Raw genomic sequence first — 17022 nt, forward strand, 5'->3', positions numbered from 1 at the left:
TGTCCCTCTCCAAGGACCTGTCCCTCCTTCCACCATGTCCAAAGTATGTCAGACGAAGCCCCAGGATCCTTGCCTCCAAAGAGCAGCCTGGTTTAACCCTCTCCAGGATGGATCTGTTTTCTTGGCAGTCCATGGTACATTCAGTACTCTTCTCCAGCACTACAGCTCAAAGGCTCAATTCTACAGCTCAATTCTCCTTCTATCCTCCCTAGTCATTGCCTGAGTCTCTGACGCATAACAAGTGATTGCAAAGACCACAGCCTGTATCAGATGCACCTTAGTCTCCAGAGTGACACCACTGCTCTTCAGCACTTTGGAGAGGTCCCTAAATATCCCTGTGGGGCAGTTCTCCATCTTCACGAGAGGGAATTAACAACATACAACAACAGAGTGTAGTCTTAGGCAGGTTTCTCAGCCCTCTTCTATTAGGCAGTGATTCTCAAGGGTGTTATCACCTGACACTCTGGACTACAGAGGCAGCTGATGGGAGGAGGTGGGGCCACAGAGGTAAGATTCTTCCATCTTTCTCATTAAAACCTTCCCCCAAAGAGGGGCAGTGTCATACTACCACCACCTGGTGGTCACATAGTAAAATTGCAAGCATAATGTCCAAAGAGGAAAATGTGCCGAAAACTAGGAAAAAGAAATGTATGAATTGATAGTAAATGTGCAGGGAAGTCCCAGTGAAGTCAGTTATGCTGGGAATGTAGAGCTGCTGACTCTCCCCAGGCTGGCTACCCTCCTACAGAAGTGCCAGCAAACTGTCCAGGCTACCTGTGGTGTTTGTAACCCCACCATGAAAACAGCAGCTCCTATACACAGAATGCTCTTCACAGGGATTCACAGGGGGAAAAGGAGTTCCAAGTTAGCAGAAACCCAAATGCTTCAGAATCAGAATCTGTTATGTCTAATAAACTCAGATTCTGCCAGGAAGGTACATGATAAAGTGATTGGAAAGACACAGGTGACAGACAAACAGGATGGGATGCACACTTGCAATGCGAAAAGAGGAGAGAGGGCAAGCCATCAATACTGCCGACAAGCGGACAGTGACTTGATGGAGGGAAGTCCAAGCCTAGCAGGTTGATGTGAAGCTGAGGGTACTTGCAGCCTGTGGATATTGATGGTGACGCCAGCCGGGGGAGCAGAAGATAAACTGGGCTGCAGTGAGCCATCAAAACACCCCGAGGGCTGAGGAGAAGGTGCAGAGGGGATGGCCAAGCAGGCAGGACGCCAGCCCTGAGGGGGCGTGAGTGGAAGACGGAGTCATGTGGCCTCCCAGGCTGGTGGAGGCGCGTGGGGAGCACGTGGGCGCACACCCAAGGCCCCAAGCAGAGTGGCAGCTCCTGCCTCCACCTGAGGCACAACAATCAAATAGACAGCAAACGACCCCCCAGAGCCCGCAGCTCCACACAGCCCCCCCACATGCGAACATTTCCAGACAAAATCTAAAGGAAATTATTCACGGGGGCGGGAGGCAGAATGAAAGGGCTGCAGGTTTTCAGGAAGATCCAGGAAAGCCGTCCACCAATGGCTGCTGGAGAGGTAATTGCTGCGAATCTATCACCGGCCCAGCTGCCCTCCACTGACGGCAGGCACCAATCTCTCTCACCGGGATTACAGGTTGGTGCCCACGGTCCCCCTCCTGCCGGCACGGTGATAAACAGGGGAAGGTACAGCTGGATCTGACACGGAGATCAATTCCAGCTCCATAAAGAATCGACACAGAGGTTCCAGGACAGGGATTTACAGCCGCCCGTTTTTATTCTCTCTTGCTGCTAAAATTACTTCTGTCAAACACTTAGGAGAGGAAGGAAAAAAATGTAAAAAAATTAATTTTTCATGTACTCGGGGAGCAGCCTTTTGCAAGGCGGAAGCTGAAGATGAATATGTTCCTGCGTTTAAAAAATTACGTGGCGCAGCGTGGGGTGCAGAGCGGAAGGGCGGCCCCAAGACACCGCCACATGGCAGCCAGCACTCGGAGCCGCGGGAGCAGGGCTGGATTTTCTCTGGGGCGGAAGTGGGTCTCATGTTAGCAATGCCAAATTACAGGGGGCATTGAATTTTAAACTGCAGGTACCTGAACAGGTGGGGTGCTCCATTTCACAGAACGGACTGAGCCGTGCTCCCGCCTTTCTGGCTGGGCCAGCGATGGAGCTGTGGATCTCATCAGAGGTTCCTCTCATATGAGCAGACAGAACCACCTGGGGTGGGGGAGACCTGAACCCGTCTGTAGACGGGGAGAGGGAGAAGTTCTCCGGGACCACAGTCTGATGTTAGCGTGGGCAGAAGGGCAAAGAAATGCCACCCACCATGTGCTTGCTGTTATCTTGACAACACAGGAGGACAGGGAGGGAAGGAGCACGGGGAAGGGAAGGAGTACGAGGGGGAGGGAGGGAGTACAGGGAGGAAGGAGCACGAGGAGGGAAGGAGCACGGGGAGAGAAGGAGCACGAGGGGGAGGGAGCACGGGGAGGGAGGGAGCACGGGGAGGAAGGAGCACAAGGAGGGAAGGAGCACGGGGAGGGAGGGAGCACGGGGAGGAAGGAGCACAAGGAGGGAAGGAGCACGGGGAGGGAAGGAGCATGGGGAGGGAAGGAGCATGGGGAGGGAAGGAGCACGAGGAGGGAGGGAGCACCTGGAGGGCGGGAGCACGGGAAGGGAGGGAGCACGGGGAGGGAAGCTGCCTCCACCAGCACCAGATGCTGGAGGCTGGCTGGCTTCTCATCGCTGCTGCCAGCACAGGGCAAACACTTCATGACCTTGGGATCTAAATCAGAGAAAGGTGAGAGACGGGGCATGGAACAAAATAATAGAAGAAATAAAAAGAAAGGAAATGTGAATTGTGTCAATTAAAAAAAAAGATACAGCAAACTCTAAATGACACTTGTTTTGTGGTTTTTGCAAGTACCACCATGTGCCTTGACCTCAGCAGGTGGAGGGCAGGGTGGGAGAGACTGGCCTCTCCATCCACCAGGGAATGTGCTGACTGAGAGGAAGTCTCAGTCACCCTCCCCTCAGGTGGACGCCAGGCTGGTCCAGCACGCCGAGGACTTCCCGAAGCTCCAGAGCTCACCCTGAGCTCTCAAACACAGCCACACTTCACTTTTATGGCGCTCCTTCAACTTCCTCTGCTTTGTAGATACTGTGTTCTCCACAAAGTCAAGGTCGCAGGGAACCCTGAGCCAAGCGAGTCTCCTGATGCCACTTATACAACAGCACAAGCTCCCTTCCCCTCTCTGTCCTCTCCTGGTCGTTCTCACTGCACCTCAGGCTTCTTGTGCATCACACTCACACACACACACACACACACATCACAGAACGTGATCAGAGTAGCACTGCTGCTCACAATGTCCAGGGAGGCTTGTTTCATTGCCAAGTTTGCTTTATTCGGTGGCCTGGAACTGCACCTGTGGACTCCCTAAAGGAAGCCCGGGCTAGTGGCTCAGATCCACCACCTCTGGGCCAGGACCTGGCAATTCTAAGCAGCACCCTGAGACCTCAGCTGCCACTGGATGGACAGGCACAGTGGCCCTGACAACGGGCACAAGCACAGTGGGGTCGTGAGGACGGCACCGACTGGGTAGAGCTGTGCTTGATCCCAGGTCGCGCTGACGGACAGTCTACTCAACCTCTAACAGCAGCAGCGGTCCCTATAAAGTGGAGTTGTCAACAGTGCCCAGCACACGGCGAAGAATGGCGAGCCCACAGCCTCCACTCCACTGCTTATGGAGGTTTCCCTTCCCAGCACTCACGGGTCTGCCATAATGTTAGTCCTCGAAACACACAGACTTGGGTGAAGACACAGGTGAAGAGCTCAAACTCCCTGTATTATGTAACCCAAACCCCAAACCCAACACCCCCGTCAATTCCACTGGATGGGGACCCTCGGCTGGACTTTCAAGAGTGTTTACAGGAGGAGAATGTTCCTCTTTCTCCAATGGACTGGTGGGTAGATACAAACCTTTCAATTCCCAGGTCAACAGTGCGCTGCTCTCCTGTATCTGTGTCATTCAAAACGGCACATGTCAGTCCTAAGAGGTGCACCTGCTTCCGGATTATGATGTCTCCACACTCCCCTCTCCTTCACTGGACTCTGCATTTCCTTGTGCCCCAGCTAGCTCCTTCCATTTTTCTGTAGCGTCCTGGCATCTGATTTTGTCTTGTCTTCCTCCCAGGGAGAGTCCTGGTGCACATGGCCTGGCACTTACAATCCCTTCCTCCTGCTGTCATGCAAACCGGATGGACTGGGTCCCAAAGTCTCTGTTCCGTGGGCTCCTTTGGGAACTCCCTGCAGGACGGCAGCCCTGGGCTCTCCATGTGGACCCTCCAGCAAGCTAACACCCTGGACTCCACTTGTATTCCTCACTCTGTTGTGATGCATCGTTAATGCATGGTTACTATCTGAAAGGCCAGTGGTTCAAATCCACCAGCGGCTCCTTGGTTTAAGAAGCCCACCAAGTGACTCTGCCCTGTCACCTGGAGTTGCTAGGCACTGAAATCCACTTGGAGGTCCCAGGTATCATGTCCAGGTTCAAGCTCCTCACGGTCACGGGCGAATTCAGTCTTTTAACAAATGCACTAGTCACAGGCACTCAGATGCACTAAAGGAAGAGAAATGACTTTGTACGTTAAACAGCAGCATTTAAACGTAAGGAGCTCGTGTTTCACTGGCTGCCAACTGGAAAGCTAGAAGTTCAAGTCCACCAGCGCTCCTAGGGAGAAAATGAAGTGTCCTCTCTCCAAGATTTCCAGCCTCATAAACCACATGGAGAGGCATGTGGGGTCAGCAGCCACCTGACCGGGTTCTGGGTTTCAATGTAGGTGACCGAAGACTCAGACACCCAGTGGAAGCTGCTGCGTGGAGACATCTCTACACAGGGTCACCTGAGTGTCACAGAGAACACGCTGTTCCATGGAGACATCTCCACACAGGGTCACCTGAGTGTCACAGGTAATTCACTGCTACATGGAGACACCTCCACACAGGGTCACCTGAGTCTCACAGAAGGCACACTGCTCCGTGGAGACATCTCTACACAGGGTCACCTGAGTGTCACAGAGAACACGCTGCTCCGTGGAGACATTCCCACATGTCGTCACCGGTGTGCCACAGATAATTCACTGCTGGGTGGATCCAGTCCTGCACGAGGCCACCTGAGTGTCACGGAGAACACGCTGTTCCATGGAGACATCTCCACACAGGGTCACCTGAGTCTCACAGAAGGCACACTGCTCCGTGGAGACATCTCTACACAGGGCCACCTGAGTGTCACAGAGAACACACTGCTGTGTGGAGCCATTCCCGTATGTTGTCACCTGTGTGTCACAGGGTGACAGCACAGGGCGTGCACAGCGTTCTTTGGTTTTCTAATGTTGAGATTTTCACAAAATACTTTCTTTGCTTTATAAGTGAGGTCAACGTGGGTTATGGCTTCTCCTGATCTAGGTGGAGGGAGGACCAGGAGACAGCCTCAAAGTCGCTCTTCTGACTCAGCTCAGTCTGAGCTCAACATCCCCTCTTCTCAGCCTAACGTCAATGTCCCCTCCACATGCCACAGCCTCGGCCTGCCAGTCTCCTCCCTTCTGTCCACTCTCACCCTCAAGACCCAAACAATAACTGCAGGGACCACTGACCCTTCTTACACAACCACACATCCATCCTACCTCACAGAGACCCTGAAGGGCAGAGAAAAGCAGCCTGGGGACTGTCCACGGCTGTGACCTTCACAAGAGCAGAGCGCCTTGACCTTTCCCTGGAGAACAGCAGGCGGATTGGAACTACTGACCTTTCAGTTAGCAGCTCACACTGAACAGCAGAGCACCAGGACTCCAATGTGGAGCCAGTACTGAAGACCCCAAGTTCATTGCTGCCGAGGTGATGTCAATCCACAGGGATCCTGTAGGACAGAGCAGTTTTCCCAAAGGGACGGACCCAAGGCCATGATCTTCAGGGACGCCGCCTGCCAGGTCTTTCACGGAGCAGCTGGTGGATTTGAACCGCTAATCTTTTAATCAGCAGTTAGTACGTAACCACTGCCCCACCGGGGATTTTAGGCTCTTGCAGACTTCATCAACATAAATGATCTTTCTGCTGTGTGCTGTATGGACACACAGACGGCTGCCATCGTTATCATCACCATCCCCAGTTCAAAGATGAGCACAGAAGAAGGCAGGTGGGGGAACCTGGCCTAAGAACACATGGCTGTGCTGTCAGGGCCACCGTAGCGACCTCACGCCCAACAAACGGAAACCCTGCCTGACCCGAACCCTCCTCAATGTCTGCTGCGCTCACACCCAACAAACTGTCAGCCCATCTCACTGGGCCCCGCTCTCCTTTACCCTCTAGCACATGGCAGAGTCGATACTTTTAAGCTCAAGGCTCTTCAGTTTCAAAGACCATGCTCCTTAAACACTAGTTTTAATCTCACCCCTTCCCCATCTCCTTACCGCTCTATCTGCATTCACTATATGCATTTTTACATATTTGTGTGTGTGTGTGTTTTGTGTGCCATCGAGCCACAACTGAGCAACAGCCGACTTTCTAGTGCTTTCCAGAAGCTACAGATCAACATGAGAAGACTGTCCATTTTTCTCCCAAGGAGCAGCTGATAGGTTCGAACCACCTACCTCTGAGTTGTTAGTGCAACTCTTATCACTCAGTCATCCGAGCTCTAGAATAGTACAATGTTAATACTCCCTGGGATACGTTCTTGTGGAGTATTATCGAGTCAGAAGAGACCCAGAGCTGACCCTCCAGAGGGTTTTCAGAAGCAGTTATTCGCACGGGAGGAGACTGCTCATCCTTCCCCCATGGAGCACCTGGTGGATTCGAACTGCATGTCTCTGGTATTGCAGCACAGCTTCTTAACACTAGCCTGTCAGAATGCGTGTGCTTGTGTGCGCTCACTCGCTCTGACTCTCATACTCTTTCTATACACACACACACACACACACACACACACACACGTATTTATAAAATATATAAAACAAGATAAATTATTATTACTAACCTGATGAGGACCTGAAGTGCACACTGCACAAGGTCAAGGATTGTAGCCTTCAATACAGATTGAAATTCAACATCAAGAAAACAAAGCTTCTCACCACTGCGCCGACTGGCAGCATCATAACAGATGGTGAAGAGATTGAGATTATTGACAGTTTTAGTTTGCTTGACTCTACAATCAACAATCTTGGTACCAGCATCCCAGAAATTAAAAGATGGATTGCACTGGGAAAGTCTGCTGTCAGAGATCTCTTCAAAGTATTAAAGAGAAATGATGTCAGTCTGGAGAGTAAGGTGCACCTGATCCAGGCTATGTTCTTTGCAATTACTTGCTATGCATCAGAAAGCTGGACAATGACTAAGGATGATAGAAGGACAATTGATGTCTTTGAGCTGTGCTGCTGGAGAAGAGAACTGAATATACCATGGACTGCTAAAACAAACAGGTTTGTCCTAGAGAGTGTGAGACCAGGCTGCTCCTTGGAGGCAAGGATTCTGAAGCTTTGTCTGACATACTTTGGGCATGTTGCAAGATGGGACCAGTCCTTGGAGAGGGACGTCATGCTTGGGAGGGTGGAGGGACAGCACAAGAGAGAAAGACTCCTGATGAGACAGATTGATTCAGTGACTGAAGTAATGGGGGTAGGTGTGTCAGAGACAGTAAGATTGGCACAGAATAGAGCAGGATCTAGGGTGGTTGTACACAGGGTCACTATGAGTCACAGGCGACTCGATGGCCCATAACAACAACAGTCCTCGCTGCGATGGATTAACCCAGTGACTGGGGTAATGGGGTACGTCTGTCAGAGACAATGAAATTGGCTCAAGATAGAGCCGGGTTCAGAGCTGTTGTACATAAGGTTGCTATGAGTTTTAAGCAACTCGACAGCACACAGCGACAGCACACAGCAACAACAACATTTTTTTTTACCTTACTCTATTTTTAAAGTCAAGTTTATAAAAGTAGGTTATGCAAAAATAATGTTCTTGTGGCTGTGACCATTGTGGAAACAGGTTGCTAGGCTCCGTAACGACTTGCTAGGTGCTGCTGAATTGATTATGACCCATTGCAACCCTATAAACAACAGATCTGAACCCTGCCCTGTCTGCACCTTCCTCACCATCTATGATCTCTACGATACCCTTTGAGCTCATTGTTACAATCCGAGCTGGGGGACTTCTCTGTCTCTGACCCTCCAAGTTTCTCAGCATAATGTCCTTTTCCAAGGCTGACCTCTCCTGACCACATGCCCTAACTACAAATTTCCATCTTTCTTGCCTCTAAGTGCATCCTGGTTGTATTTCCTCAAATGCAGAGATGTTTGCTCTTTCAGCCACCCGAGACCATGCATATTCACGCCCCCTGACAATCCCACAATTCAAAAGCATTCTCCTTTGGTTTTCCTTACTCACTGCCCAACTTTCAGGGACATACAAAGCAACTGAAAAGCCATGACTCGGATCGGGCATATTTCAGTCTTTGAACTGACATCTGTACGCTTTGGCACTTTGCGGAGTCCCCGACAGCAGATCTCACCAAGGCCACACAACGTTAGCTTTTCTGACTGCTGTTACCCTGGGTGCTGATTGAGGATCCAAGTAACATGAATCACTGACACCTGCAATCTTCTCTCCGTCTATCATGAGGGTGTCTGTGGTCCAGAGGTGAGGATTTCTGTTTTGCTGACGTTGAGAGGTAATCTATATTGAAGGCTGTAGTCTTTGTCCTTCTTCAGTAAGTACCCATCATTGCAGTCACTGTGTTAACCCGTTTTTCTGAGGGTCTTCCTCTCTTTCATGGACCTTCTGTCTTTCTCAGAATGTCTTTTCCAAGGATTGACCACTTCAGAAAATATGATGCCTAAAGTCTGTGAGACAAAGTGTCACCATCCTTGCCTTGAAGGAGCATCCTGGTCATACTTCCTCCAAAACAGACTTGTTCTTTCGGCAGACCATAAGATATTCAGTACTCTTCTCCAACACTACAATTCAAAAGCATTGGTTTTTTTGCTTCCCTCCTTTAATCGCTGTCCAACTTTCAGAGGCAGAGGAAGCAACGGAAAAGACCTTACTCTGGATGAGGCAGGCACACCTCAGTCTTTAAGCTGATATCCTTTCTCTTCAACACTTTCAAGAAGTCCTTGAGAGCAGATTTCTCTAATGTCATAAGTCTTTTGATTCCTCAACTACTGTTGCCATGGGTGTTGACTGCAGATTCAAGTAAAATGAAATTATGACAACTTCAAACATATCCCCATCTGTCTTGAAGTTACTTATTGGTCCAGTGGTCAAGCTTTTGTTTGCTTGATGTTGGGATAGAATCCATATTGAAAGCTGTAGTCTTTTATCTTTGGCAGTAAGTGCTATTTCAAGTCTTCTTCACTTTCTGCAAGCAAGATGTGTCATCTGTATAACTCAGATTGGTGATGAGTCTTCCTCCAATCCTGATGCCACATTCTTCTTTGTAGAGTCCAGCTTCTTGAATGACATGCTTAGCATACCAATTGAATAGGTATGGAGAAAGGGTACAATCCTTTCACACCTTTCCTGATTTTAAACCTTGTAGTGCTCCAGGGATGCGTCCTATCTCCATACCTTTTCAACCTGTAAGCAGGACAGATTATCCGGGAGGCTGGGCTCTATGAGGAGAAGTGTGGGGTCAGGATTGCTGGACGATCTATCAACCATCTACGTTATGCAGATGACACAACCCTGCTTGCTGAAACTGAGGACGACCTGAAGCACCTGCTAGCAGAAGGTCAAGGACTGCAGCCTCCAATATGGACTGAGGCTCAATGCCAAGAAGACAAAGATTCTCACCACTGGACCAATTGGCAGCATCAGGATGGATGGTGAAGAGATTGAAATTATTCACAGCTTTAGTTTGCTTGGCTCCACAGTCAACACTCTTGGCACCAGTAGCCAGGAAATTAAAAGGTGCATTGCCATGGGAAAGTCTGCTGTTAAGGACCTCTCCAAAGTACTGAAGAGCAATGGTGTCTCTCTAGAGACTAAGGTGCGTCTGATAGAGGCCATGGTCTTTGCAATCACTTGTTACACATCAGAGAGTTGGATAATGACTAAGGAGGATAGAAGGAGAATTGATGCCTTTGAGCTGTGGTACTGGAGAAGAGTATTGAGGGTACCATGGACTGCTAGGAAAACAAACAGATTCATCCTGGAGAGGGTTAAACCAGGTGGCTCCTTGGAGGCAAGGATTCTTAGGCTCCGTCTACTTTGGACATGTTTTAAGGAGGGACCGGTCCTTGGAGAAGGCATCATGATTGAGAGGGTGGAGGGACAGCGCAGGAGGGGAAGACCCTCTATGAGGTGGATTGATTCAGTGACTGGGATAATCGGGATGGGTGTATTGGAGACAGCACAATTGGCACAGGACAGAGCAGAGTTTAGGGCTGTTGTACATAGGGTCGCTATGAGTCGCAAGTGACTTGACAGCACATAACAACAACAACAGTGCTCCCTTGTTCTATTCAGACAACTGCTCCTTGGTGTATGAGTTTCTCATGAGCACAAGAAAGTGTTCTGAGATTCCTAGTCTCATAAATGTTATACATAATTAGTTATGATCCACACAGTCAAGTAAAACACATACCCAATAAAGCCCAAGCAAACATCTTTCTGGTGCTTTGTCTTCAGCCAAGATCTATCTGACATCAGCAGTGACATCCCTCGTACCACAGCCTTATCCAAATCCAGCTTGAATTTCTGGCAGTTCAGTTCTACTGCTCCAGTCATTTTTGAATAATTGTCAGAAAGATTTTACTTGCACACGATATTAATAATATTGTTCTGCAATTTCCACACTCTGTTAGACTGCCTTTGGGGGGAGCACAGAAACAAATCTGGACCAATTCCAATTTAAATTTCTTGGCATAGCTTTGCAAGCATGTCCAGGGATGCATTTGTTTGTTGAAACACCTCAGATGGTATTCCATCAAATCCTGGAACCTCAATTTGGGCCAATGCCTTCAGTGCAACTTGAACTTCTTCCCTATTACCAGTGGTTCTTGATCATATGCTATCTCCTGAGATGGTTTGGTGCCCACCAATTTTTTTGGGTACAGTAGCTCTGTGTGTTCTTTCCATTTTCTTTTGCTGCTTCTTGTATCAGCCAAGGAATTGCCCATAGAACCCTTCAGGATTGCACGCTCGGCTTGGATTGACCCCTGAGTTCTTTCAGCCGGAGGGATGCCCAGCACGCTCTTCCCTTGCGGTTTTCTAAGTCTGGCTCTCTGTTTTTCTCTAGCTGCCCTTTCAAATCTTCCCCTCACCACTCTCACTTCAGCATTTCCTTCTCCACACTCTGGTGCCACTTTCAGGGTCTCTTCTGACATCCATTTTGGTCTTTTCTTGAAAGATTCTCTTTAACACTCTCATTGCTGTGGAGTTGGAATCAGAGCTGGCCGCCCAGCGGGTTTTCAGAGGCTGTGAACTGCCTGAGAGGAGATTCCGGATCTTTCTCCCTTGGACCTGCAGGTGCCTGCCACTGGCATGGACACAGCTCTGTACCCACTCGGCTACCAGGGCTCCTCAGAGAAGGCTACGGAGCTCGGCTCTCCCCTGTGACACAGGAGGCCAGCATGGGTTGGGACTGATTAGACGACAAGGTGTTTGGTTGACTTAAATCCCACTTCAGAAGGATTCTGGTCACCTTCCTGACTTCAGAGAGTTCAAGAGGTGGAAGGCAGACCTATGCTTCTGATCCAGTCAGCCCTTCTTAAGTGAGGAGGGAACATGGGCACAGGAATGGGGCCCTGGTGATGTCCATTCACGTGCTCAGAGTCACCTGTTCTCTGCTGATTCAGTGACCCCTCCCTGCGTGGCGAGGGCTGCCCGGCTCACGTCGGGTAATGGGAAGTAAGGATGATGTTTACTCAAAGCCTCCTGCAGTAAGTGTGAGGTCCACAGGGAAGACCTGGTGCTCCAGTGTTTTAATTAGAACAAATTATGCTACAATGGTTCTCAGACCCTGTCTGATGGATTACCCACAGCCATGGGAATTCCCTTAAATACTGGGGAACAGGCCACAGCCAGACAGCCACAGGCACTGCCAGTCCCCACCCCTGAGCACAGCGCCCTCTCCAATGCAAAACGCCTGGCTCGACACTTCCCAGTTTGCCTGTTTGTCTTCCAAGGAGCTAGCTGTGCTCCGCAAAAATCAGGGAAAACATCATCGTGGAGTGCATGTCCCCAGATGGAGCAGTTACACCCAGGATGCTACAAGAAGAACGAGCTATTTAATTTGAGAAAACAAAACCTTAATGATATGGAAAAGAGCCCTGGTGGCTATTAGGTGTTGCACGGCCAACCACAGAAGGTCATGTTCAAATCCACAAGCCACTGTGCTGTGGAGAGAGGGATGGGCAGTGTCCTCCTGCAAAGAGGAGGGGCCCTCGTGGGGTCACTGGGAGTCAGGGCTGATCGGCAAGTTGTGGAGTTCAATGAGAAGATATGATGCCACCTACAGTTAAGCACCCAACTATCATGAAAGCACGAATGCTCAGCCCACTCGAAGGGGCCTCGGGAGAAGGCCAGCTGGTCTGCCGCCGAGAGGGCATGGCCATTGAAAGCCCTCTCAAACACCATTCTCAATCTAACCCCAATGGCACGAGGTCTGTATGTGAGGCAGGTGCGCAGGGCAGCAGCTCTGATTCCTCCTGTCTCAGGGCTCAGGCCGGTGCCCTGAGTCTGTGAAATGGGTACAAAGGCGTACTGTTCCTTGTGTCCATGGGTCTCCCTCCCGAGCACCACTGTCAATCTAACCCCAAGGGCACAAGGTCTGTATGTGAGGCAGGTGCGCAGGGCAGCAGCTCTGATTCCTCCTGTCTCAGGGCTCAGGCCGGTGCCCTGAGTCTGTGAAATGGGTACAAAGGCGTACTGTTCCTTGTGTCCATGGGTCTCCCTCCCGAGCACCACTGTCAATCTAACCCCAAGGGCACAAGGTCTGTATGTGAGGCAGGTGCACAGGGCAGCAGCTGGGCAGCAATGACCTGGGAGCAGCTCTGACTCCTCCCTGTCTCAGTGTCAGCCCATGAATCTGTCTGTGAAATGGGTACAAAAGCACACCCTTTCCTGCGTTCATAGGTTTCTTCAAGGGACCAGTGAGAGGACACGGGTGGGCCAGCCCGCCAGCGCTGCCCAGACGAGCGAGGCTGAAGAGGCTGGGAGAGTAAAGACTCTGGTGGCCACAGCCCACAGAGCTGCTCTTACCACTGCTGATGGCCGAGTTGGCAATGACCGTAGCCTCACTCCACTGGTCAGCACTGGAGACAGAATAGGAGCGCTGGTGCATGCCGTCCGGCCGGCTGTTGAAGGAGACCAGGCTGACGCCGCTTGCCATCTGAGGCCCGGACGCACTAGTGACATGCCCTAGGAACAAACAAGGTGGGTGAACACCACTGCGGACTGCAGCCCAGACGCCAGCGCACGCTCCTGGGGGCCTGGAGGCCAGCCTAGGGCTCTGCCTTCCTACTGAGGGCAGCCAGTGTCTCTTCTGCATGGAAGACAGACAGATGACCATCCCTCCTGCACGGGAGAGCGACAGACGACCGTCCCTCCCACGCTGAAGACGGACAGAGACCATTCTTCCTGCACGGCAGACAGACAACCTCCAAGGAAGACAGATGTGCGACGGACGAACGCTTGAAGGGAGAGATAGATGGTGAAGCAGAGCCGAGGATGCTTCAGGAGCATCTTGCAACAATCAGTCCAAAGTGCGAATGGGCCATGAAACACCCAACCTCTGTGACCCCCGGATCAGAAGAAATAGATGGTGCCCGGCTGCCATCACTGACCATTGTCAAAGGGATTGGAGAAAAGGCTTTGCATAGACTGAGGGCAAATATGGAACGAAATTTTACAAACAGACAGGCTTACTGGTCTGTGGCGACTGTAGGGACCCCAGGACCATGCATCAGACCCTGGAACAAGGCTCACCTCCCCTATTTAGCAAAACAGCAGACAGGCCGATAGGCGGAAGAGAGTGGCAATACTCCACAGAGTAAACAACTTCAGAAGATCCAAGGGGTGGCATGTGCTGAGGATTAAAGCTCAGAAGAAGGAAGAATAGGACAGAAGGATGGGTAGAAATGAGAACTACCAGCAAGAGGTGGGGAGAGAGCACATGCAACATGGGGATTATAATTAAAGTTACAGGACAAAACGTGTGGGGATGGGTGAAGGGAACGTCGATTTGCTGTACAAAAGGTCACTTAAAAACAGGTTTAACAAACAAGCATCCTATAGGCTGGAGCTGCGTCTCCTAGTTACACGTGGCCTTCGAGCCAGGGGAGGACGAGGGCCAAAGACGCTCTGCAACAGAATCCACTCCACCAACGCATCGGTGACAGTGATGTGGTCGCCAACGAGGAGCCCCAGCTGGGGGCTGATGGACTTTACGATCAACACACACAGAGGCCCCAGACACAGACAAGGACAAGGGGGAGCCCGCACTTCACCCAAGTGCACTTGCTCTTCACCTTGAGCAAGACTGCTCAGAGGAAAAATCACCTGTGCGCCATCGCATCACACGCGGAGCCTGATGACAAATGCTTCCGTTGTCTACTTAATGATTTGAATCAGTTGCTCAACATCAAAATGAATTATCATCTGGTTCAGCCAATTTCAAATTCAAAAAAACACAATTAAGTGCCTCTCTCCAAGGCTCAGCCAATCACACCTGGCCTCCAGTGAACAGATCTCTTCACAGGTTTTAAAGGTATTAGGTTGCTTTTAAGGTCTTCCAATTGCTTCCATTTAGAGCTAATTAAGCTCTAAATTGTTCCAATAGCAGATTTACATAGTATGATGTCTTAAACACACAGGCTGCAGTAACAGTCCTTAAGTCTGGCCAATTACCTGAATGACCATAAAATTTTCTAAAATTAGAGGCTCCAAAAAGTGTGGCTTGGGATTTAGGAGGTCTGGGAAAAGGTGGCTTCTTCAAGGCACTCTAGGGAGGTGCAGGGCAAGAAAAGCAATAACCAGTGGCTCAAATGGCTAGTGCAACCATGGTTCTGGGGAGCCCGGAGAGGCCCCAAGTCACCTGCTCTGAGCAATCATGAGCAACAGGGCTAAGAAAGATATAACCAGCAAAGGCAAAGAAATGGTTCAGAGACTCTATTCAACCTCAAAACAAAGATTCCAAGAAAACAACAACAACAACAACAACAACAACAAAACACCCAAAAACCTAAAGATGGCAATTTTGTGCTGTTGGTTAAATTAAGTCCCTGTGACTAGCCAACTCACAGACAAATTTGCTGGATTCCTGAAAAGCGACACCTTAAGAAATGGCAGGATCAGACTAGGCAGAGCTTTGCTACTCAAAGAGCGGTCCTCGGACCACAAGTGGCAGCACCGATGATGCTATGAACTGAATGATGTCTCTCCTTCTACAATCTGTGCTGCAAATGCTTTCCGTATTGTGTGCTGTACATCCTAACCTCAACACCTGCCAGAAATTCAAGCACAAGAGGTCACGGCATGAAGGGTGTCATTACTGCTGTCAGATGGATCTTGGATAGAAGCAGAAAGTAAGAGAAAGATGTCCACTTGTGATATCTTGACGAGGCAAGTGAATTTGACAATGCTGTCGAGTATCACTCACAGCGACCCTACGTAAAACAGATCTGAATCTTGACCATTCTCACAGTCTGACACATCTGAGCCCATTGCTGTAGTCACCATGTCAATCCATTTCATTGAGGTCTTCCTCTCCTTTGCTAACCGTCTACCCTTATATGAATGACATCCCTTCCCAAGGAGAGATGAAGCTTTTTTTTTTTTACTGTATGGATAAAAAAAATTATATCAAACTTGGAGAAGAATGGGAATCCCTGAACACGTGACTGTGCTCATGTGAAACTTGTACATAAACCAAAATGAAATCATTACAATAGAGCAAAGAAATACTGGATGGTTTTAAGTCAGGAAGGTGTATGTCAAGGATGTTTCCTTCCTCCATCCCTATTCAATCTGCATGCTGAGTAAATCACTTAGAATTTAGACTAAATGAAGAAGAATGTGGCATCAGGACTGGCGGAAGACTCACTAACAACCTGTGTTATGCAGATGACACAATTCCGTTTGCAGAAAGTGAAGAGGACTCGAAGCACTTAACTGAAGAAGATCAAAGACTGCAGCCTTCAATATGGATTACATCTTAACATCAAGAAAACAAAAATTCTTACCAATGGATGAATACAGTATCATAGACGGAGAAAAGATTGAAATTGTCAAGGATTTAATTTTACTTGGATCTACAATCAACACCCATGGTAGAGCAATCAAGAAACGAGAAGAGGTGTTGTGATAGAAAAATCTGCTGTCAATACTTCTCTAAAGTCCTAACGAGCAATGACACCTATTTAAAGACTGCTAGGTGTCTGATCCTGTTGTTGTTGTTATGTGCCATCGAGTCGCCTGCGACTCATAGCGACCCTATGTACAAGAGCTCTAAACGCTGTTCTATCCTGTGCCAACCTAGCCATCTCAAATGCACTTATTCCCACCGCTCCAGTCACAGAATCGATCCATCTCACCAAAGGTCTTCCTCTCCTTCACTTCCCCTCCACTCTGATCCTAGTCATGATATTTTCAATTGTTTCAAAGACATGTTAAAGTTGGACAGTGAATACAGAAGATGGAAGAAGAACCGATGTCTTTGAAGTGTGGTGTCATTAAAAAATATTGTGTGTACAAAGGCCAAACAAATCTGTTTTGAAAGAAGTGCAGCCAAGGTGTTCGTAGAGGCAAGGGCGGGGACTGTGCTTCACATACTCGGAGTACATTGTCAGGAGGGCGCAGTCCCGGAAAATGGTATCGTGCTTGCAGATGCAGAGTCAGAGAAGGGGAGGAGGAGCTTCAACAAGGTGGGCGGAACCAGTGCCTGCGACAATGGGCTTGAGCACAGCAGAGACTGTGAGGATGGTGCAGGCCAGGGCAAAGTGTCAAAGGTTTGTATACAGGGTGGTGGTTGTTGTGTGCTGTCAA

The 17022-nt window shown here is 49.6% G+C and overlaps 1 protein-coding gene across 1 annotated transcript in view; it reads right to left on the reverse strand.

Moving 5' to 3' along the window:
- The window catches only part of AGAP1 (ArfGAP with GTPase domain, ankyrin repeat and PH domain 1), a 405039-nt gene that overhangs the window by 165499 nt on the left and 222518 nt on the right, over nt 1-17022 (reverse strand). Inside the window, exon 11 of the mRNA XM_006893452.1 lies at nt 13240-13398. Coding sequence (XP_006893514.1) covers nt 13240-13398 — 159 coding nt within the window. The remainder of the gene's footprint in view (nt 1-13239; nt 13399-17022) is intronic.

This window comes from Elephantulus edwardii, unplaced genomic scaffold (assembly GCF_000299155.1).
Source record: "Elephantulus edwardii isolate Elephantulus edwardi_28Jun2011 unplaced genomic scaffold, EleEdw1.0 scaffold00127, whole genome shotgun sequence".
Classification (NCBI taxonomy): domain Eukaryota; kingdom Metazoa; phylum Chordata; class Mammalia; order Macroscelidea; family Macroscelididae; genus Elephantulus; species Elephantulus edwardii.